At 39.6% G+C, this 22,711-nt stretch overlaps 1 protein-coding gene across 1 annotated transcript; it reads right to left on the bottom strand.

The window, feature by feature from the left end:
* Positions 1-367: 367 nt before the first annotated feature.
* On the bottom strand, positions 368-22,598 carry nin (ninein (GSK3B interacting protein)). Its single transcript, XM_085142841.1, is given in 30 exon segments — positions 368-1,222; positions 2,293-2,406; positions 5,218-5,310; positions 5,405-5,506; positions 5,594-5,728; positions 5,822-6,001; positions 6,086-6,232; positions 6,430-6,543; positions 6,839-6,955; positions 7,034-7,201; positions 7,326-7,395; positions 7,498-7,596; positions 7,900-10,233; positions 10,479-11,596; positions 11,843-11,964; positions 13,479-13,614; positions 13,706-13,795; positions 13,969-14,079; positions 14,227-14,401; positions 15,263-15,403; positions 15,615-15,751; positions 15,891-16,058; positions 16,225-16,371; positions 17,768-17,943; positions 18,052-18,097; positions 19,892-20,064; positions 20,578-20,671; positions 22,041-22,223; positions 22,225-22,254; positions 22,404-22,598. Coding segments are annotated over 30 exon segments (7,032 nt in total). The 5' UTR covers positions 22,509-22,598; the 3' UTR covers positions 368-1,015.
* Between the last annotated feature and the right edge of the window lie 113 nt (positions 22,599-22,711).

Below are 22,711 nucleotides of genomic sequence, written 5' to 3' on the forward strand. Positions count from 1 at the left end.
TGTAAAACAAATATTCAAAACAAAATAAAAGTCATATTAAAATGTATGCTAAGGACATTTAACCAAATACTAGTGGGGTATATGTGTATATTTGAGCCTGTGTGGATTGGAGAAAATCCAAAATAAATTCAAACTCTTGCACCCAACTCTTGTTTTTTTAAGTCATTAAAGATGTCTGCTCTACAATAATTTCATCCTAGAAAAACATCCGCTTCAAGACAATGTAAATGTAAAATAAGTTTGACATTCCTGGCATGGAGGGTTGGCATGAATTTTAAATATGTTGATTCGGCTTGAATCACATTGTTATCATGTGTATGTGCATTCAGATAACTGTGGAAAAAGCTGTAACTTACAAACCACCAAAAACAATCCATTCATTTTATTTATACATGTAGCACAGCCATTACCCTGTCTCAACCATAATGACATAGCATATACACCTTTACATATTGCAACAGATCATACAATTTCCTTTAAAAGTAAAATGACATGTTAAGTATTGCCACTTGACAGACATTTAAAGTCTTTTCAACTTCAGGTAGTGTTAGGTAAAGCATGATTCGACATCTCAGTTTGTGTGATTTTACTACCAAACAACAGGTTTCTATTTATTCTTTTACAATAGGGCTAGAGAAAGAAAAGACAACTTTTGGACACAATTGTATAAAAAGTACACTTCATTGTTTTTTTATCTCTTTGGACAGAGAAAAAGTTTAAAGGTAAGATATTTATTAATAATAGGTAATAGTGTTTTAAAAATATAAATAACTGCATAAAGACAATTCTTCTTTGCAGTTTGACCTCTAGTTATTTATGGGTCCCATTAATTACTGGTTAGAATTAAATGGACAAAAATACTGCATATTTAACATAAAACCACCAGTTCTCATGAATTGGCAGAATCTGCTGCATAAAGTTTGCAGCAGTGATAAATATAATAAAATAAAAGTATTTAGTAAAGATACAGTGCAAATATCGACTTGGACACACATTTTAAGTTAATCCTTTGTGATCATTTATAATGGTACGGCAACGGAAGATGTGACGGGTTTAGGTCACACACTATCTTATTGAGGCTAGAGATCTTCTCCTCCAGCAGGTAGTTCTTCTTCTCCGCGATTTTCTGACGTTGCTCAGTTATCTCCAGAGCCTTCAGCAGCTGGCCATTCTCCACATACAGATCTTTGATTAGTACGTCTGCTTTGCCGTTCTTGTGCAGCTAGAAAAGTCAAAGTAGATAATTGATTGTAACGGGTTACACTGAACGGCAATGTTTTGAATAATTTCAAATTGTTCATTAAAACAAGGAGTTTAGTTATGGTATTTGTACCAGGACCCATACTATTTCCCTTAGGTAGTATTATTACAGGATACGTTTCAATTGCTATGAAGACTAAATGGAGTTGGAATTATCTAAGAAGACAGAAAACACAATATGGGTGTAGTTTAAATTAACGACATAACCTTTCTAATTCTAAATTCTGAGTTTCTTTCTCTCTCTTTTTAAAAAAAAAAATTAATCTCTGGAATTGCCAAGCATCTCAGAGTGATGTGGAAAAACAAATTCATACATTCTTGGCTGGACTCCTGCAATCACTCATTATCAAGTTGCACTAAATGTTCCTCTTCACATATAAAGTAACAATGAGACCCCATCAGATCTCATCAGACCTCTTCTTCTGTGAAAAGAGCTCCAAATTGATGGAGGCAGATTCCCTTCTCTACATTTAAAATTGGATTTAAACTTTTAAGTTTTGATAAAGCTTATAGTTTGGGCTGTATCAGATGACCCTGAACCATCCCATGTTGATACAGGCTTAGACTGCTGGGGAACCTCCCATTATGCACTGACCATGTTTCAGTAATGAATATTATTAACTTTTGTCTGTCTTCTCCCACAGGTTGTGTTGCATTGTCATTTTTACCATGTGCCCCCCCCCTCTCTTTTTCATTTCACACTAGAAGTAATTGTGGCAGACGTTTGCCCCTGTAGTTTGACTCTACTGGAGTTTTTTTCTGTTGAAAGTGAATCATATTTCTCCATTGTCACCAAGTGATTGCTAGCATTTCTGATATTGCAGGACAATATAAAGCACAGTGCAAGAGAGCTACAGTTGTGGGCCGGTGCTATATACAATGTAAAAATAAAACCAAACTAAATTAATAAGTCTCCTGAAAGGTTGTGTTTAACAATCCAAATTAGCCAATGTATAATAGATTTTTTTCAAAATGGGAGTCCAGCTTTGAACAGCACCTTAAAAACAAATTAGTGGACGCCAATGAACTGACCTGGTCTTTGAGTTGAGCAACCTTCTCTTTGAGCAGCAGCTTGACATTATGCAGAGACAACTCAATTTCCTTCATTCGTTCCTCCATGCGCTTCATCTTCGTCTCCCTTTCATCCTGGGGAGAAGACAGTCAAGGACATCGTCAAACTGCTGCTGATGCAAGACTACCATATAAAATTAGATTTTTAGCTTCTGAAAAAATGGAAATGTGAGCGTGAGATGAGTCAGAGACACCATACAGACGGCATTTCTTGTGAGCTAGTTGCTTTATTCTTTATTAATGGGTTTCTGTTACATTTCTTAAGAGAGGATGATTCACTAGAAAAATAAATACAAGTATAAAATTATGACATATTCCAGATATAGCTAGAAAAAATATTAATTAATGCATAAATAAAACAAAATCTAATAAACATGAAAAATAAATAAAATAAATAAAACAAATGTGCATGTGTAGGAAGAAGAACAAAAATGCACTAAATGATTAAAAAACAAAACAAAAACGCAGACATAATGACGCACTGTACTAAAGACACACTACCAACCTCAAAGATTTAATAAATACCAGCCAAACACTGAAATTAATTACCAAACATGTTTGATCAGTCCTTGCTTAAAAAACAAAAACAAAAAAAGCAAAAGCAAAAACAACAACAAAAAACAAGACAAAACAAAAAGATGTGATTCACTTTGGATGCTCAGCAGCAACAAAAGACACCCAGAACACAAATGGACAGTAGAGGACTAAAAACCTGGTACCTTCACTGAAAAATCTCCATGAACCCTGACTGCACATCAGGTAGCATCACCTGGCAATAACACGTGTGAATGGTTTGATTGTTAGAAAAAGACTCAAAAGCCTGTCAGGCACTAACCTTGGCCCTTGATGACAAGATTTTTCCTCAGAGGATACATACCCTGTCATAAACCCTTTAAAGTTTTAAAAAGACAAGTGCATAACCATCATTCCCAGAAAGTAAACCCTGCATTGAAAAGACTGTGATCAGGATGTATAATGAATCCACCAAAGGTCTGGTCCTACATCTTTCCAGTCTATATAAGCTCAATAGATTTTTATTTATTTATTCTTTTTAGAAAACATAGTCTATCAACCAATGCAAGTATTAGTGTGATCAAAATCCCATTGGGAAAACAGGCCAGGAGCCTTTTCTGTGTTTTCCTGCCACCTAGCAGCAATGAAATACAACTACAACTTCATGCCATTTATCTCAGGCACCGCGAATGTGGGGCTTCATGTGCCACATTCAGATTTTTACTCCGGAAACAGAGGGAGAGCAGAATGTAAGCAGTCTTCTAAAGCGAAGAGCAGGAAATGACGCTGGCGTTACAATCCACCGATCCGCCGGCAGCTGTCTGCGTGTGCCGCCCGCTGCTCCGGCATCGCCCCCTGGAGAGAAAAGGCAGGTACACTTCACCAGGGCTCTACCCTCTAATCCTAAAGATGGGCTTTTTATGCCTGAGATGTGTGTAGACTATCGAATAAATTAAGTTAGATAAACTAGGAATCCTAATATGAATGCAGATTTATTAATCTGCAGGATGTCAGCATTCCTCCTGTTCATACTGGCCAAGAAAACATCTCTTTAGTTTTGTGTTTTCAAATTTATAGTTCACTGTTTAAGCACTGCGGATTTGGAAAGTGGTATAAGCCAGCATGAACAGCAGGACTAATCATACATACAGGGATCTCAAACTTCAATCAGTAACTGATCCTCACTGATGACGTGCTGAACAAAGATGTGGGCAAACTAGGACTAAGTCAGCAATTACTAAAAAAAAAGAAAAACTTAATCTGCAAGTAAACTAGAAATGGAGTTTTCTGCAGATGTTGTGCATAATGTTTTTGTTTCAAACAAAGTCCACGTGTTAATGGCAACCTGATGATGATAGATGAAGGTGGAAGATGCCACTTACACATGTGATAACTATAAAAGGACAACTTGTATTTGTTGGGAAATGAAGACTTACGCAGAGTGTGGGAGAAAAAACATGAAAAAAGGAAAAAAAAAATAATAATAAAGAAATAAATAAGTCAGCCATCTCACCCAGATGATCACACAATGGCAACTACTTTAGCCTATTTCAACCAGCATTCAAGGTTGAAAATAAAAGACAATGAATTCAGAAACAAACACAACAACAACAACAAAAAAAAACCCACATAGGTGCCACAAGCTAAAACACCAGACCCATAAAGGTAAACTCTACAGATATGAGAAAAGGAGATGAAGACAGATGGGTGCCAAAATGAATCTACGACAGGTATATATAAAAAAAAAAAAAACCCTCAAAAACACAGCAAACACAGCTTTAATAAATAAAAGAAAAAGAAAGGAGCGGAAAACTCAGACGAGGAATGGAGGACACTCAGCTCAGGTACACTTTTTTTTTTTGCTACGATGTTGAAAATGTTAGTGATGTCCAGTTTTTCATTGACATTTACAGCCACAAGTACAATATGAAAATGCTGTACATTATTTAATATCTGAGCAAGTAACAGCAGTTAGGGAAATAAGGAGGTAAACACAGGTGCTTCTAATCACATTAATGAAGGCCCTATGAATACACAGAACAGAACCTACATTAATTAGAAAAACCTGCGTTTAACTACGATTTCATGACAAACTGAAGCTGCTGTGACAAAGGTCTATGTATCAACTCCCATTAGAAAGTGAACCAGCATGAGAAGTGGTGCACAGGCTTCAAAGATTAATTTAATATTAACAACAAAAGGGGGAAAAAAAAAAAGTGCAATGTGATCGAACAAACTAAGTGTGAGAAAAGAACGGCAATCTATTAATGTACTAATGCAGTACTTATTTAATATATCCAAGCTTACTTAAGCAGTAAACTGTTATACATTTGGTCGGGTTTGCCATTGTGGAAGTTCTGAATTGCACTGTACCTGCATGTTGTCTGGATCTTCACCACGGTGCTGTCCTCTGGGCATCCTGTGAGGTGATGGAGGCAGGAGTCCCATGAGTTGTGCCTGAAAAGTCTGGAAATAGGAAAAAAAATATTGTTTAAATTATTTTGCTTTCTTGTTAAACTGTTATATCCAAAGAAAGCTTTAAAGAAAAAAGCTGGAGTACCTCGAGCAGCTGTGTTGTTAGTCGAGCCAGCTGAGCCTTGAGCGCCTCGTTTTCTTGCTGTTGGCTCTCCAGCTCAGTGCGTCTTTGTCCACCTTCACAGCCCTGAATGAAAAGCACATGTAGTGAGAATTTGAGGACTTTATATAATCTGAACATTCTTTGGTTATAGTCAGCAGCATGAATGCACACCATGGTAAGCTCCCTTTGTGCTTCAAGCTCCTTTTTAAGAGAGAAGTTTTCCTGTTCCAAGGCCTTCATCAGAGAGGACTGACTCAGATGTTTGTGCTGCTTCAGGGACAGTATGGTAGCATCAAGCTGACGGACCTGCAAACACAGAAAAGACAACTCACATAACAGAGAAAAAAAAGAAGAAGCAGCTTTTAAAAGCCTGCCATTTTTCTGTGGTGCTCGGCTCACTTTTTCTCTGGACTGGGTGAGGTCTCCTTTGATGCTGCACACTTCTGCTTGAAGTCTCTCGTTTTCTTGCCTCAGTAGCTGCTGCTCCTGCTCCATCAGCCGAGACATCTCATCTCTGTACAGCTTCTTGCTGTGATTCTGCAGACCGCTTGAGTGCAGGGCCATCTCCAAAATATGGTTCTGAGATTAACAAGGGCAAAAGGTCACAGTCTGTTCTGCCCTCAGCTTGTCTTTTACCTTACTATAGAGAAACAAAAACCTCACTTTATCCATAGCATTCTGCAGCTGTTTGTGTAGCAATGCAAGTTCATGTTTTAGAGAATCTCTCTCTTGTTGCGAGACACGAAGGTCCGACTTCAGACGAGTACTTTGATGGTTGACAGTCTGAAGAGTTTCTTCCATAGTCTTGACCTTGAGTGGAAAGAAGCATATTAGTGCTAATTAATGCACCAAGTTAGAGTTCATTGTGTGCTTTGCTAGAAATCTCTATAAATTCTATTAAAATGCTGTGAAATAAGCCCACTATACCCCAACTATTGAAAAATTACCAAACGATTTGTCATCTATCTGGCGACCGAGTGAGATCCTTTAGGTTACAGCAGCCTTACCTTCTCTTGAGCTTTGGCTAGCTGGTTGCGCAGCCCTACAGTCTCCTTATCCACACTCTTCCGCTCCTCTACGAGGTGGCTGAGGTGACTCTCCATTGTGCCCGCCGTGATTGCCTGACAACCAAAAGACACCTACAGGTGTAAGGAAGCAATCTTTTGCATAACTTTAATGGTAAGGGCAGATAACACCCAAAGATCTCAGCAGATCACAGCTGGCTCAAGGCTAGAAACAACTTAGTTTGTATTTTTTCCTGCATCTTAATCATTGCAGGTATTCAGAGATGGGGATGAGCTTGGGTCATTTAATTCTAAGAAGGGGTGGTGTTAGGAAGTTCTTAATATTGTGTCTGTGTTATATTATGGTGGAGTTGGATGTGAAGTGTTTTGGTGCCCATAATCTAATGCTCACCTTCTCTCTGAGGTTAGAGAGCTTCTGTGACAGCTGGATATTCCTCTCCTCCAGCTGTGCAGTGTCCTCCAGAGCTTTGGTCAACTCTGCCTCCAGAGCAGACACACAAGCTGCCAGCTAACACAAAACAGCCACCAATTAACTACCCGCTACCACACCGTGGCGACTATCAGCTGGTCATTAAACGCCGTTTACCTTGTTTTTCTCTTCAGCAGAAGCAGCTTCCCTCCTCTCATTTTCCTTTATCAATTCTGCCAGCTGCTGTCGTAGACTCTCCGTACCGGCAGTATTTTGGGCATTTTTCTCTGACAGCATCCCATTCGCATCCTCCAGCTGCTGACTCTGCAAACGCAGCTCTGCAATCTGTGGAGATTCATGTTTTTAAGTAAATATCTTGGTCCAAATAAATCAAATCCAGTGTGTAAGGACAAATTGGTTTCTTTTGTATATTTCTAACTTTTTTGTATTTATTTTTGCACTAAATCACCTGTTTTTGGAAATTCTGTGATGCTTTTTGAGCTGCTAGCTTCTCTTTCTTCAGGTGCTCCCATGTTTGTCTGTAATTAAGTGTGAGAAGAAAATGTGATTATGCATAAAACAAACTAACCAAAAAACCCTACTGTGGTGGTTAGCCGCTAACTATATTTGGTGCTTCTTACGTCAACTCTTGCTGGACTTCCTTTAAGTCCTCTTCTTTCAATGCAGAGATCTTTTGCCTGAGGATGACGTTTTCCTCAGCAAGACGACTGGCTTCAGATCTGGAGACAAAAAGTCAGAAAAATAAATTCAGTGAAACTGCAGGAATCCATCACACACAATGCATGTTGAGTACATATGAGAATCACCAAACGGACTGCAGCACACCGATTATAAACAACTCTACAGTTTACACACACTAAACGACTTCTTGCTTCTCCGCTGATGACCTACGGGGACAAAAACTGTCAGGCTCTGCTACAGAGGGTTTAGAAGCTCAGTCGCAGCTAGAACTTCACAGCACTAAAGGATGGTGGTAACACCAGCCACAGAAGACAAAGGGATCCTAGTTTTCTCCATGTTACCTATGAGCGTGCGTCACTTCGTTTAATGTCTGTGACTTGTCTTGTAGCTCTGTGATGGTTCGGTGAAGTTGCGTGTTCTGCTTCTCCAACTTCTTACAGCAGTCTTCAAGATCAGTCACTGCATCAACATTCGCCTCCAGCTCCCTATCTAAATCCAGAAAAGCCTCCACTGAGGGGCTCTCCAGTCGTTCAGCATCTAGGCCAAAGGCTGAAAGAATCCCATCCTGCCTTTCTAATTCGCTGAACAGCTCAGACAGTTTAGTGTTTTCTTCTCTCATCCTGCTGATCTCATCCACAAGTGAAATTTGCTGCTCTTTGAAACTGTGGAAAATATTGACCCTGCTCTCAAGGCTCCACACCCTTTTCTCAAGTTCACCATTTTGCTCCTTCAGTTTGGTATTTTCACACATGCAATCTTCATACCTAATCTGAAGATCTGTCATTTTCAAGGCCTTTATCTCCAGCTCTTTGACATGCTCCATTAACAGCAACATTCTAACTTTGAGGCTGTAGTTTTCCTCCAACACCTGGTGCCCAGCCTTGATCTTTTCATTGTTATGAGCCAGCAGGTTCTCTAGTATTTCTGTCTTCTGCTGAAGCAAAGAAATCTTCTCATGCAGGAGAATGTTCTCCTCTGTGGTCGTATTATAGAAAGCCTGTAGTTTCAGCAAAGGCTGCTGCTCACAGTCAGAGTCTTGATCCACACATTCATGTCCACATTTAACGTTTTCCCTCTTTAGTTCTGCGAGTAAATGTTCACAGTCTGAATCCGGGGAGTTATTCAGTAAACAGTTAACCTCAGCATCCTCCAGACACGGTTCACCAGGGTAACCTGTCTCCTCCAGCGTTGAGGGGACAACCACAGTCTCATGATGCTGCTCATCTTCCTGGGAATAGCTTTCAAACCCTACTGCTGCTACATCTTGAAGATTGTTCTCTTTACATAATTCAAGAGTTGCTTTGTTCTCACCATCTTCAAAGGCCTCAAGTGATGAGACGGGCCCACATTTCATCTCTGGGAAAACTGCTTCATTTGGGTTTTCTGTGGATTCGGACTCGGGGTGATCAGAAGGTGCCAACTCACAGCCTGCGTGATAAAGTTCAGCTTGCTCTGGGAAATCGGTAACAGAAATATCATCACCACATCCCTGAAACCCATCAGCATTTGCAGGACACAATTCATGAGTCTCTTTCATATCTTCTTGCACGATATTTTGTCGGAGTTCTTGTTTTTCACTAGCACCCATTAACTCTCCGTCTCCCCGAATGTCACTGGTAGCAGAGCCATCTTCATTGTTTGCGTCAAAAACATCCACGTTTTCAGTGGCTTCCTCTCCTGCATACAGAGTCCCCGCTAGAGTCTCTTCATTGCTATCTTGTTCATCCAGAATTTCAGGTGTTTCTTCACCAAATAAAGAAACGCATTCTCTGTTGTTTAGCATCTTCTCCATAAATGTGTTCATCCCCTTCAATTCCTTCATCTCTTTGTCTTCCACTTTTTCCACAGAAGACGAAAGCTGTTGGACTTCCATCCCCAGCTCTTTAACTCTTACTTTAAAATCTTCTGCCTTAATCTCAACTGCATCTTTTAACTTTTGCTCAAGAATCGACACACTTTCCTGTAGCTCACGCCTATCAAGCTCAAAGTCCACTGCGGCCCGCTTAAGAAGCATCTCCAGCTCTTCGATCTTCATCTTTAAATCATCGCGCTCATTTAAAAGTTCAATCCTCTCTGCTGTCTGACTTTCTGAAATACAAAGCATCTCATTGTACTTTGACTCAAGTTCTGAATTACTACTCAGAAGTTCTTCCCTCTCCTCTTTAAAATCATCGACTGTTTCATTCAACAGGAGCTCTGTCTGAACAAGAAGATCATGTTTGGTTTTCAGGCTTTCCTGAAGCCTGTTATGGAGATCATTCAGCTGCTTGCTGAGCTCTATTTCTTTGGTCTGAGCCTTGCTAATCAAGTCATCGAGCTCATGGTGCAGCTGCTTTTTCTCAATCATTAGTGCTTCCATTTGCTCTTTGTGAACACTTTCTAGCTCCCCTCTTTCTTTTGTCCACTCCTGATTTAATCTCTGTCTTTCCACCTCCGCTGCCTCCTCCATCATTTTGCTTTGTTCCTCTGCTCTCTCGAGAGCGTTCTGCATCTCTGCTTCCCATTCGAGCTTCTGCTTGGCGTGGCTTTCAGAAAGAGCCTCCAGCTCTCTTTGGTAGTGCTGTTCAAGTTTCAAAACATCAGCCTGAAAACGCTGTGCAACAAATTCCTGATCACACGAGAAACGATCTTCCACTTCTTTGATTCTCAGGTTGAAACTGATCTCGATGTCCTTCCTGCACATGGTTATTCAAGGGCGGTTACAGAAGCAGTTTGGAAAGTATTACATTATAATTGCTGACAATCCTCAACAAAGGAGGCTTTAAAAAATAGCTTAGACACCTTATCTCTTAGCAGAATCCTGTTCGATTGTTTGGTGTTACATTAGAGGATTAACACTACTTTCACGTGATGTTAGCTTGAGATTAAGGCTGAAGAATACATTTTGATAAATTTAATTAAGTAAAATGTTGTTTCTTACCTCTCCTGGGCGATGTCATCTCGTAGTTTGTCTAACATGGCACTGAGTGTGTCCCTTTCCTCTATGTGCTTGACACTCAGCTCCTTCACGGCTTCTCGATGGCTCTCCTCTAGACGCGCCTTCTCCTCTGCCATCAAACTTTCCAGTCTTTTCTCCACCTCCTCCCTCTCCATCTCAAACTTCTCCCTCTCCTCATTTATCCTATCCTGGATCATCCCTTCATAATCCTCCTCCAGTTGGAGTCTCTCCCTCTCCCACTCCTCTTTCAGCTTTTTCTCCCTCTGCTCAAACTTCTCCTGTAGCTGCGACCTCTCCTCGAGTATTTTTTCGAGCAGCGCCGCCTCGTGATGCTCCTGAAGCAGAGCTCGTTCCCTCTCCCACTGCTCCCTCAGACTGTTCTCCTTCTCTTCTTGCTCCTTGACGAGTCTCAGCATCTCTTCCTCCAGCAGCATCTGTAAAGACTCGCCGTTCTGCTGATCCAGCTGAGCCCTCTCTTTCTGCCACTCCTCTGTCAGCGTCTCCACCAATTCCTCACGCTCTTCCTCAAATTTCAATTTTACCTCCTCTAGTTTATCACTTAGTTTCTCCTCATGGCTTAATAGCAACAATTTCTTCTTGCTTTCCCAATCATCTAATAATCTCTTCTCCAAATCAGCCTTTTCCTCCTGTAATTCCTTTCTCTCCTCTGCTAGTCTGGTTTCAAACAGCTCTGCATGCTCATCCTTTAGTTTCTTAAGCTCTGTGGCATGTTGAGTCCTCAGCTTCTCAATCTCAAGACTTTCATCGGTCTCTGTCTGTTGAACTCTTGGGGTCTTCAGCTGCTCTTCCAGGTCTGCAGTGTGAGTCTGGGTCTCCAGGAGCTGGTTTCTTAGTTTTACCAACTCCTCTTCTTGGAGGTTCTTAAGCTCTTCCCTTTCCTCTGTCTGTTTCTCCTCCAGTAAACTCCTCTCCAACTCTACCTCCTCCAGCTGGCTCTGCAGCTCCTGTGCATGGCTCTGAATGTTGACCATCTCATCTCTTAAAGCCTGAACCTCCTTCTGGTGGACGTTCGCCAAAGCAGCTTTCTGGTCTTCATGGTTCACCCTTTGTTTTTCCACCATGTTGTTAAATTCATTCATCTGTATGGATAAAATGATTAATAATTTATATGAACCTTGTAGTTAATTTCTGAATAATAGTCACATATTCCCTTTCCCCATATTTTAGATATAATAATCATTTTTATTTATTTATTAAAGCACTTGGGAGTGGAGATATAGAGGACCCTGCAGAGGTCTCACCTCCTCATTTCTTTCCAATTCTAAAACTTCTCATTTTCTTCAGCAGATTTACACATTAAAAACTGGTGCTGCTAGCAGACTAACCTTGATTTCCAGCTGGTTTCGCAATTCCTCGATTTCACGCAGGTGCTGCTCCTTCAGCTGCTCCAGCATCATCTCTGCTTCTAGGCTCATACTGAAAGGCTGAACCTCCTCTGAACCGAGACCTGTGAGAAGTCAAGTTAGAAGTGAGGGGTTGGTTGATATTTGACAGGTTAAAAAACAAAGCAGGACAACACAAATAATAAAACACCAATAAATAACCTCTAAATAACCAGTGCAAACAGAGTTGCAGCATAGTAGCATGAGTCAGTTATCACTGCATTAATTTATCAGTACATTTAAGTGTTCAGGACCCAGTTAGTCTTTAGAAGGAAATAGTCTCTGAAGCTATAGCTGTGTACTTTGGGTGATCTGCATCGCCTGCCTGAGGGCAACAGTCCAAACAAACTGTGACCGTGGTGAAAGCAGTCCTTGATGTTTTGTGCTCTTTTAAAGTAGCGTGCAATGTCCTCCAAGGATGGCAGCTGGCAACCAGTGTTTTTTTAATTCTTTGCTGTTTGTACCACTCCTTGCAACACATTTTTGACTGCTACAGAGCAGCCAGCATCCCACACCTATGTGTTTAGTTGCTGCTCAATGTTGTTTTTCCTAAGTAGTCTCTGATGTGCCTTTTTCCCTGTTCCAGTACTGTTGTCTGACCAGGAAAGGTTCAATGATAGGGGGAAACCCAATTCAAATGACCTTACACACTAGAGGTGGGAATCACCATACATCCCACGATACGATATTATCACAATACTTAACGCACGATACGATATTATTGCAATTTTTAAAAATATTTTGCGATATTCAGATTCTGTACATAAAGGTAAACTTTATTATCAATATTCATTTCATCTAATATCAAAGTCTCACACTCAGTCTCTCTCTCATTTCAGTCAGTTTTATTGTTGACAAACTGAACGGTTTGTATTACAGTCTAGTCCAACTGAATGCAACCATCTGGTACAATTATAGCTATTCTGAACTATGCAATTTATGAAAACTATGCAGCCCCTTCAGCAACTGAAGAATTTGAAAGTAAATTAAAACAAAATATAATTTTACATTAAATAAAAAAAGTTTTAAACTTAATTAAAATAAAACATGTCTTAAATGAAAATAAGTAAACTGTCATGTTTATTGCTGCCAATAAACAAGTTAAACACATTTGGACAGTGAAGGAATGTCAGGATTCTTGCTCAGAAAAAGGATCAACATGCTCTGAAGTCAGAGCACAAAAAACATTTTTGTAACAAAATATCGATTTCTGCTGTCCCTGTATCGATACATTATTAGCAAACAAAATATCACGATACTACACAGTATCGATTTTTTCCCCCACCCCTATTACACACGCTACACACTTCCTACTAATGCAGAATGAGACTGAGTCATGCCTTTTCCTGTAGTCCATTATTAGCTCTTTGGTTTAAGTAATGTTCAAAACCAGGTTGTTTACTGACAGTTGCTGTACCTCACCTCTGTATGCTGACTCATCTTCACCTGATATCAGGCCAACAGCAATTGTGTCACCAGTGAATTTAATAATACTGTTGCACGATAGGTCATGTATGCAGTTAGTCCTCTTTAATGATTCTGAGCACTATTTTACTGCACTGTTACACTATAGGCTTACCTGGGTCAGACTCCATTCCAGGGCTTTTACTCTCCAGCTCCTCAGAGAGAGGTTTCTGACAAGACTGATGAGTTCTGCCGAGGCTGTGGAAGTCCTGCAACTCTGACTGCAGCTCATCGATACGATCCTGTAATTCCTACGGAATAAGAGTACTTAAAGTTAAACATCTGTGTCATGTCAGCACATTTTACACGCTCCTTTGTGAAACAACAGTCTCTCGTAGTTACCCTGCACTGAGCTTCATAGCCGCTGCGTAGCTGTTTAATGCGCTCCTCTTGGAGGAGGAAGTCTGCACTGTTAGGGTCCAGATCACCAAACTAAAATAAGAAAAGATCATGTACTAATTATCATGCTAGCACAGATACAGATATAAAAAAAACAAACAAACAACAAAAACAACAAACAAACATGAAACTCAAATTGCAAGCAAAAAAGGTGAAAGTCAATATTATGAAAATCCATTATATAGCATCTTAAAATGTGTCTGCACCTTATCTTTCATAATGTTGTCCAAACTTGTCTGGAGTTTGGTAATTTGGTTTTGAGCGTCAACTAGTTTTTCATTGCAGTCCAGTAACTCCATCTCCAGACGTCTGTTCTCCTGAAAATGAACAACATCATGATTCTTATATTTTCAAATTATTTTGGGGGGATAAAGAACATAGTGTACATTAGAAACACTGACATATTCCATGCTTAACAAAATAAAAAAACAAATACACTTGCACACCATGAATTATTCGGTTACCTTCACCGAGATGGAGAGGTGGTCTCGGATGAAAGATTCATCCTCCCTGATCTTCTCGATCTCTGCTTCCAGCTCGTCACGCTGCAGGAAAGCCTGTTGCTGAATCTGCTCCATCTCCCTCATCAGCTCAGATTTTACTGCTGCTAGCTTCTCTTTGTGGTCCTGCTCAAGCTTCCTGCAGATGATCATCCACAGCAGAAAAACTCAACACTTAATATACATTACTTAACAAATGTATTGAATCACCTGTCATAAAAAAAGCAAGAAAGAACAAATATTTTAGAAATCTGTCAAAAAAACAAAAGAAAAAAAAAAAAAAAAAAAAAAACTTAAAAAATAAATAAATAAATATTGTAAGTCACTGAACTCTAACTGAATTCACATATTTAAACTCAAATTTGAGCTGGCACACCAAACTTTGAGAGATCAGATATTAATCAAGCAGAACCATTAAAGAGTATTTTTCTGTTCAGGAAAGTAAGTAAATTTGGCATCTTAAACACAAAAATATTAAAGTGCTTTACCATTTTTGTAAAACACAATTTTAAAAGTCATGGATAAAAACAATAACAATACTTTACTTTTAAAAATGTCATTTCAATTTAAGAGCTTGCTTGGGAAATTAACCATTATAAATGCAAAATAATATTTTTTTAATTACCAATACTGTTAATTTAGGGCAGCTGTGGCACATTGTGTTTTGGTCTAGTACATTTCATTAACACTGCAAGTAGATTTAATATTTGCTCTAAACTTTTCTTCACAAACATTTAGAGTAAACAAAATATCTATATAAACAAAAGTAAAGCAAGCTAAACAGGCTCAACTGCAGTTTATCAATGAATGAAATTCATTCAGATAACAGATGTAATAAATTAAAACCTGAGGAATGAGGCCTCTAGGAGACGGGTCCAAAATTTAAAAAAGTTAAACATGACAAATGTGTTTCCAAACCTTCCGTTTAGTCACTGGACTTTATAAGATTTAATAAAAAGCATCTCAAAAGACGTGTGGTGCGACTGGAATGATAAATTACCTGAGATTGAGGTTATTCATGTGCTCAATTGCAGAGTGATGCTCATCCACCTCATTGGCAAGCTGCGTTTTCTGCTTCTCTGCTTTTTCCAGATCAGATCGGATTTTCTCTTTCTCTCTGAGCTCTCTGTCTACACGCTCTCTGAGATCAGAAAAACCAACAGGAACAATAATTGTACACGAGTTACACGGCACGATAAACAAAAACAACAATCCTGCTGTTTTTTTAAAAAAAGATTTGTTTTCAATTTCAACACTATCAGCTTTAAGCAGTTCACAATCCAGTTAATCATGGATCAACAAATCGTATTAAGATCTGTATGAGCTGTATTATGATGATGACTCATACTCACAGGAGATATCTGATCTCAGCTTTGAAGCTCGCCAGTGCCGCTTGGTGAATCCCATTCTTAGTAACGAGTAGCTCATTTTCAAGTGCCATGGTGAGATCACCAAGACTCAGTTTTCCATCTAGCTCAAAGTTCAAAGCCTGCAAAAAGTTCTCCAATTAAAATCCCATTTTAAATACATTCCAATTATATTTTGAAGATGAAACAATTTCGTGAAACACTGTTTGTTTCACCATAAATAAACTAAGAAGAGTAAGAAGTGTAACTTCAGTAATGTACCTGCAGGATATCAGTGCTGTTTTCTATTCCGTCTTCTATCCAGGCATCCAGGATGTACTCCACAGGAGTGTAACCGGTGCCATCATCAAGAGAGGAGAACAGACGCATGCCAATGGTGCTGGTTAAAGAAGAGGGTGTAGCTATCCTCCGTCCCCCCTCATCAAAAGGCTGTAGGTAGAAGAATTTTTTATTTTATTTTTATACATCATAGCAGAGAAAATACAAAATACTACAGAGATTGAGCCTTTTCTGAATTTCAAAAAGCATCAAACACAACCCTGAAATTAGCCCCAAATCTCCTAACCTGGTGAAGCTCAAACAACAAATAGCATACCTGAGTGGAGTGATGCCGTTTAAGCTGTCTGTAGGGTGTTGAGGCTGATGGCGTGGGGGGTTTGTTGTGGTTTGCAACCCTGGATACAAACTCCTGAACAGTCATCATTCCATCGGCAGACAGGCTTAGGAGCGCATCTCCATTCACCTGATATATATATTTAAAAAGAAAAAAAAATTGAAATTTTTATTGCTTTTTTATTACTGCATTTTACTTGAGTAAAACCAAATAAAATGCAACCATCTTTAGGTTATCAGAGAATGGTCGGAAAAAGAAGACGTATCCAGCATAGAAATACGCTGGGTAGAAAAGAACTTGTTGATGGCAGAGCTCAGAGGAGAATGGCCAGACCGCTTTAAACTCATAAGAATGCAACATTACCTCAGTCATTACAACCAGGGTATGCAGAAGAGCATCTCTGAATAAAACACGTCAAACCTTGAAGCACATGACCACACCTGGTGCCACTACTGTTAGCTAAGGTCAGGAAACTGAAGTCACTTTCAGATGGGTTCACAAAAATTAGACATTAGAAGACTGGAAAAACATGGTTGGATGGTAGAATCAAAATTTGGCACAAGCAGCTGTAGAGCATGGATCCGTCCTGCCTTGTATGAACCTTTCAGGCTGGTGGTTGTGTAATGGGGGAGATTATCTTTGCACACACCAAGCCTCTTAGTACCAACTAATCATTATTTAAACACCACAGAGTATTGTTGCTGACCGTGTCCATAACTTTTTGACCAGAGTTTACCATCTTCTGATGGCTGCTTCCAGCGGGATAACGAGCAATGTTACAAAGCTCAAATCCTCTCACACTGGTTTCTTGAAAAGGAGTTCACTGTACTCAAGTGGTCTCCAAACTCATCCAGTCTCAATAATATAGAGCATCTTTGAGACGTGCAGCTGACAAATTTTAAGCAACTGTGGCAACTATCATGCCAACCTGAACCAAAATCTCTGAAGAATGTAGCACTTTGTTGAATCTTTGCCACGACATATATAAAGACCAAACCGAATTCAAACTGGTGTAAGCAGTTAGTTTATATGTAGAAGTGCAGTAATTAGTTAATGACAGGACAGAAAATTTGCTAACAACTTTAGATGAAAAAGTAATAATCTCTAATAAATCATGAAATTTGTGTCTGTTGATCCTCTTCCCTTTAAGATTTACTGCTGGGAACATGATTAAGTATTGTGCCAGAGGTTGCATCTAAATTCTGTGGATCTTTTCCGTGTTGCAAGGCTATCAAATCAGCAGACAATATCATGCCTTTTACTAGGAAAAAAACCCCAAAACATTATTATCAAAGGCTCTTAAGTTATTTAGAAGTTTTGAAGGACCTTTTCATATCAGTAAAAATAAAGTAAAAGTAAAAGTCTGTGGAAGATAGAAAAAGTTGTTTTTTTTTAACCATTATAAGAGCCCTCAGAAAAGGAGGGGAAAAAACAACAACAAAGAATAAAGAAAAAAGACCAAGGCAGACATGGTTATTTTAAATGATGGGTAATTTCAAATCTTTGCATTTTCCCTTTAACATACCTCCAGACCCAAATGCTCACAGAGAGCAAGCAGTTCACTGTGATCAGCACATCCGTCCCATTGTATTTCCATCTCCTCGCAGGCTTCACGCAGCCTCTCCTCTAAATGAGCTGATAGGGGAACAATGGATCCCCGAGGCGTGTTCGGCTCATCCGGGTTCCAGAGATGCATCTGACCTGCACACAAGACAAAAGTTAGATCATGCATCAAAAAAACAACAAAACCAAACAAAGCTATGTCCTGTATGAAGTAAAATGTCTAAAATTAATCTGAATCTAATGTACCTTCTGCCTCATATTCCTCTGTGCTTGATTCGTGAGCATTCCAGCGCTGAAACAAAAACATATAAAAGATAAAATAAAAATAATGGAATCAGTTAACCATTAAAATATCTACTGAGAACAATTGTCCCAACCCCCCCTCTGATTTTCTCATGAGACAATCAGTTGAGAGTGTGTGTGTGTTCAAGCGTGGTTTTAAATCAGACAAGTTTGAGTCTGAATGCGGGGGGGGGGGGGGGGGGGGGGGGGGGGGGCTGCAAAAAACACACATACACAGGACCTTTTGTAATAGCACGGGCCCTGACGGGGGAGGTCTGAAGGACTGATTTCAGCACCAAAGAAAATGTGTTGTGCACACACGTTTCTTTATTTTCCTTTATAGACAAATAATAAAGAATAAAATAGAATAGAAAAATAGAATAGCATAGAAATCAAGCAAATAAATCAAATGACCTCAACCATCTGCAATTTTGTGAAAGTATTTACTCAAAATTATTAAAATTATTGGGGGTTATTCCTGACAACTAGCCTCACAAAAAAGGTTTTAAATGATTTTCAATTTGAAAAAATAAAAAAAATAATTTCCTTGTGAAGAAATATTAAAGACCTTGATCGCTGATCTCCAACTCCGAACCCAGAATTCCCACCTATTGTTTGGGAAACCAGCAGTGAGGGAATGAAGAGCAGATGGGATTCTGCAAGTGGCGTTTTGATACACGAAGTGTGGGCATCCAGGAGGGAAGGGGTAGCGGAGCTCATTGTTTCCCTGACACAGGCCTACAACCTCCTCCCCAAGCAGCGGGCCTGCAGTCTCTGAGGCAGAGCCCCCTGACCCAGCCCCATCTGCTGGTCCCCAGGCCGGATACTTTCAGCATTGTTGCAGCAAGATTATTCAATGCCAAGATGCGCTTCAGTTTCAGCATCTCCAATAGTGTTTGCTTTTGCGCTGCTTGGCATCTCTGGGTGGAGTCAGAGACAATACACAGAATACTAACATCTCCATCCAAGCTTAAACTTACTACCATTGCACTGGTGAACACTTGGAGGAGTTTCTTTTACTGCAGCCCAGCTTTGCAAAGTTCTGCACAAGTAACTGAATACTAAAGGCATTATTTTCATAAAGATTTGTCAGAAGGTTCAATAAACACTCAGTCATGTGAATTTTCTGGCAATTATTTCATAGTTCAGGCTTTACAGGGTTAAACAACCCGCTAATTGACTATGTATCGTCGATCGGAGCGGATTTAAAGTAAGCTACTAATAACTGAAAATCTCTGCTGTATGCTATTTGTGAGAAAGGACTGCGTGTGGAAACATGTCAGAAGTGAGTCTGATTAACCAAGAAACAGATCTAGAAGATCATAGTAACCACACACCCACACCGTTCAATTGTTCACGGAGATAAATGACCTGATAATAAAAACTCTGTGACAAGTCTCATGTCCCTTTCCTTTTCAGCATGTGCCAAAAACACAGGATGTACATTTTTAAAACCTCCTATTCTTAAACCTCTGCATAGCCGCCAGCACATAAATCACCTGATGAAGTCTGACGTTACACAAAAACTGTGGTTAGGTGTTAATTACTCAAGGCTTATCAAACACTAATTATCCTCACAATGTTATTTACAGACAGTACTAATTTCTTATGCAACTAATAGGACCTTGTGAATCTTGTGTTGGAACGCTTATATTACACTACAGGATCTACCCTGCATGCCGCTAAGCTGATTAGCTAAGAATAACGCCTGAATGCCGGCCCGTGGCTGCAGGGAATCACGCAAGGACAGGAAGCGATAAGGATGGCACTCGAGATGAAAAACCGATCGGTCTCAGCCTTTTACCTCACGTTTCCTGGGAACAGCTGAGTCATAGTTGTCCTCCAAATCCTCCTCGTCGGCTGGTTTTACGTGTGTGGTTTCAGTCAAGTCTGAAATAGGCTCTATTAACTCTGGTGTGGAACGGCGGCCATAACGTTTACCGCCCTTCACAAACTTTGGTTTGATCTCAGGAGACTCTGAGGAAAAATAAAAATAAAGTGTCAAATAATACACAGAGTATTTATTTGCATAAAAGTTTAGCACAACAAAAACAGGGGGAAAAAAGTGATGCATTTAGCTGAGCCTCCAGTATGTACTTCTCCAAATAACTTCTCTAAATCTTGTAACTTTAGGATCTTTTCAAAGCCACATCTGTTTCAGTAAAACAGCCATGAACTAATGTCAACCTTTAGAGAAATTAACAGGAACCACATAGGTTCAATATACATCATGCTTCACTGACAGGCATAAATATTGTAGTATTTGCTTTGATGAGGTCCAGTCTTTGTGTTGTCATATAACAAGGATCTTACACAATGTAACGATGACAGATCTGTAAAGAAACTGAACTTACATTCAACCTCATCTGTCATCATCTACACAATAAGTAGCATGGTAATAACATAACAAGTCATTTCAAAGACTTGCTTTGGGTCCTGTGGCTGTGCATAGGGGCTTTTCCCACTTGTGCACAACCATCAAGACTTTACCTGGTTTTGGCAGGACTTCCTGTTCTTCCTGAGGTGGCTCGATGGATGAAGACAAAACCAGAATAAGAGCGTCCTTGAACTGTTCAAAGTCAACCTGCAAGAGAATTAAAGAAATACGTCTTACAGAAAGTTCATGAAATTCCTTACAATGGGTGCTATTCTCTGTGGGTGAGGTGGAGTCTGGGTGTCTGTGTGGAGGAGGGTTTGAGCAGGGGCAGCAAGGTCACATTTTAAGAATCAACAGCTGCCAACCCTGAATATGGTGATTTTCTTTGTGCTGCGGAGGCTGACGGCTCCCGGGTTTAGATGGTGTTGGAGGGGAGGGGGATACTTGGGGCTTTTTGACTTTATTGTTGGATGCCGTGAGTAAGCAATCATTTAAGCGGCCCCTCTGCTAACATTTACCCCATCCACTAACACCCACACCTGCCAGACAATAGCCACCCGTCTGTCTACACGCTTACATAGAAACATACATTCATGCCAGCATGTGGAGTTAAGCTGTTTGGATACGTCTCATCTTTATTTATGGGTTGAACTATCAGAACCACTGTCCTTAATTTTTTTTAATACATTTCCAAATGGCCCCTCTCTCAAATAAAAGTGTGTGTGATCAGCACATAGTTTGTTGTCTTGACACCTGGGTTGGAGCTGGGTTAAGCAAACAATGAAATGGCAAATAAATGTGAAAAATCCTGGCGTGCAGAAGAAAAGGGGCACAACTAATACCTGTTCTACCTCATGGTTGTAGCTCAGGAGGTGGAACCAAATATCAGAATGTGTGTAAATGGTAGATAGAAGCACTTACGTTTTACTAATCTCGTAAATCCATATTTTAGTCACAACAGAACATACTGAAATATTATTATTATTTAATGACAAATACTGGCTTTTAAATTTCAAAATCAGCTACATGTCTCTGAAAAAAAAGTTGCCAAAGGCTGACAAAGGAAGCGTTATGAAAAATAAATAGCTGGAGAAACTAATTCGGTTATTTGGTAACAGGTCACATAACATAACATATAAAAACAAGACCATCTTAGAGGGAGAAGCAGAGTTTCTCAGAAGTAAAGCTGGGCAGAGGTTTACCAATACACAAAAAAAACTGCATCTACAAAATTTTTATAATATTGTTCCCAAATCCAAAATTGGAAAAACTTTGAATATCTCATAATCTACATCATGTAGTATCATCAAAAAACTCAAAAGACTCAGAGAATCTGAAAAATAACTCTGTGCACATGGGACAGGCCAAAAATCATTACACAGCATGAAATTGGGATTGTAGCATATATTCAGCACTGGTAATAGAAATTACTATTGCTGCATAAATAACAGCTTTTTAAAAAAGGGTGTGTGTGTCTCATTTCCAACCAGGTAATGTATAATTCCAGACTTCACATTAGCAGTATGACGATTGTTTATGATGAAACGGCTGCTTAGCAGCAGTGGAATAAACTCACCCTGGCAGTGAGGCGGTCCTGGCTCTGGAGCAGAGTCTGGAGAAGAGCTGGAGCGGTATCATTAAGGTGCAGCGACTGACAGAGGTCGGAGAGCTCCTCTGGGCACAGAGAGCCACAGCCGCTAGTGTCAAAGCTGTTAAAAACTTCTTTCAGCCGCTCCTCGTACTGGTCCTGCTCTTGCCCTGTCATCCATCCCACAGGACAGCACCCTGCCCTAAAGAAAGAGTAAAAGAGATGTCATACTTTCCATTACAACTATTGGGCCTCTCGAGGATGATATGCCAGATAATAGCAGACAAGGCAAGACATTAAAGTACCTTGACAGGATTTACATATTCAGTCACAGTGCTAACAGATACTCACAAACAGGATGGCTTCATCAATCTCAGCAGCATCTGTTCTTACCAACAACTTCATCTGAGAGCACTGCCCTGCAACTGAGCTTTCAACGCACTGCTCCAGCCTCATTTGCAGTGGAGGCTTTAGGTAATCCAATTACAATGATTAGACAAATGGATAAACTGATAGACACGAAGATATCCAACAACAACCATGACTTTCTTTTAATTCATTATATAAATAAATAAAAATGAATCTTAATTTATTTCACTTTGATCACCAAATAATTTGTTTTTTAAGTATCTATAAGTATTTAGATTATATGCTATTGA

This window comes from Neolamprologus multifasciatus, chromosome 19 (assembly GCF_963576455.1).
Source record: "Neolamprologus multifasciatus chromosome 19, fNeoMul1.2, whole genome shotgun sequence".
NCBI classification, from domain to species: Eukaryota; Metazoa; Chordata; class Actinopteri; order Cichliformes; family Cichlidae; genus Neolamprologus; species Neolamprologus multifasciatus.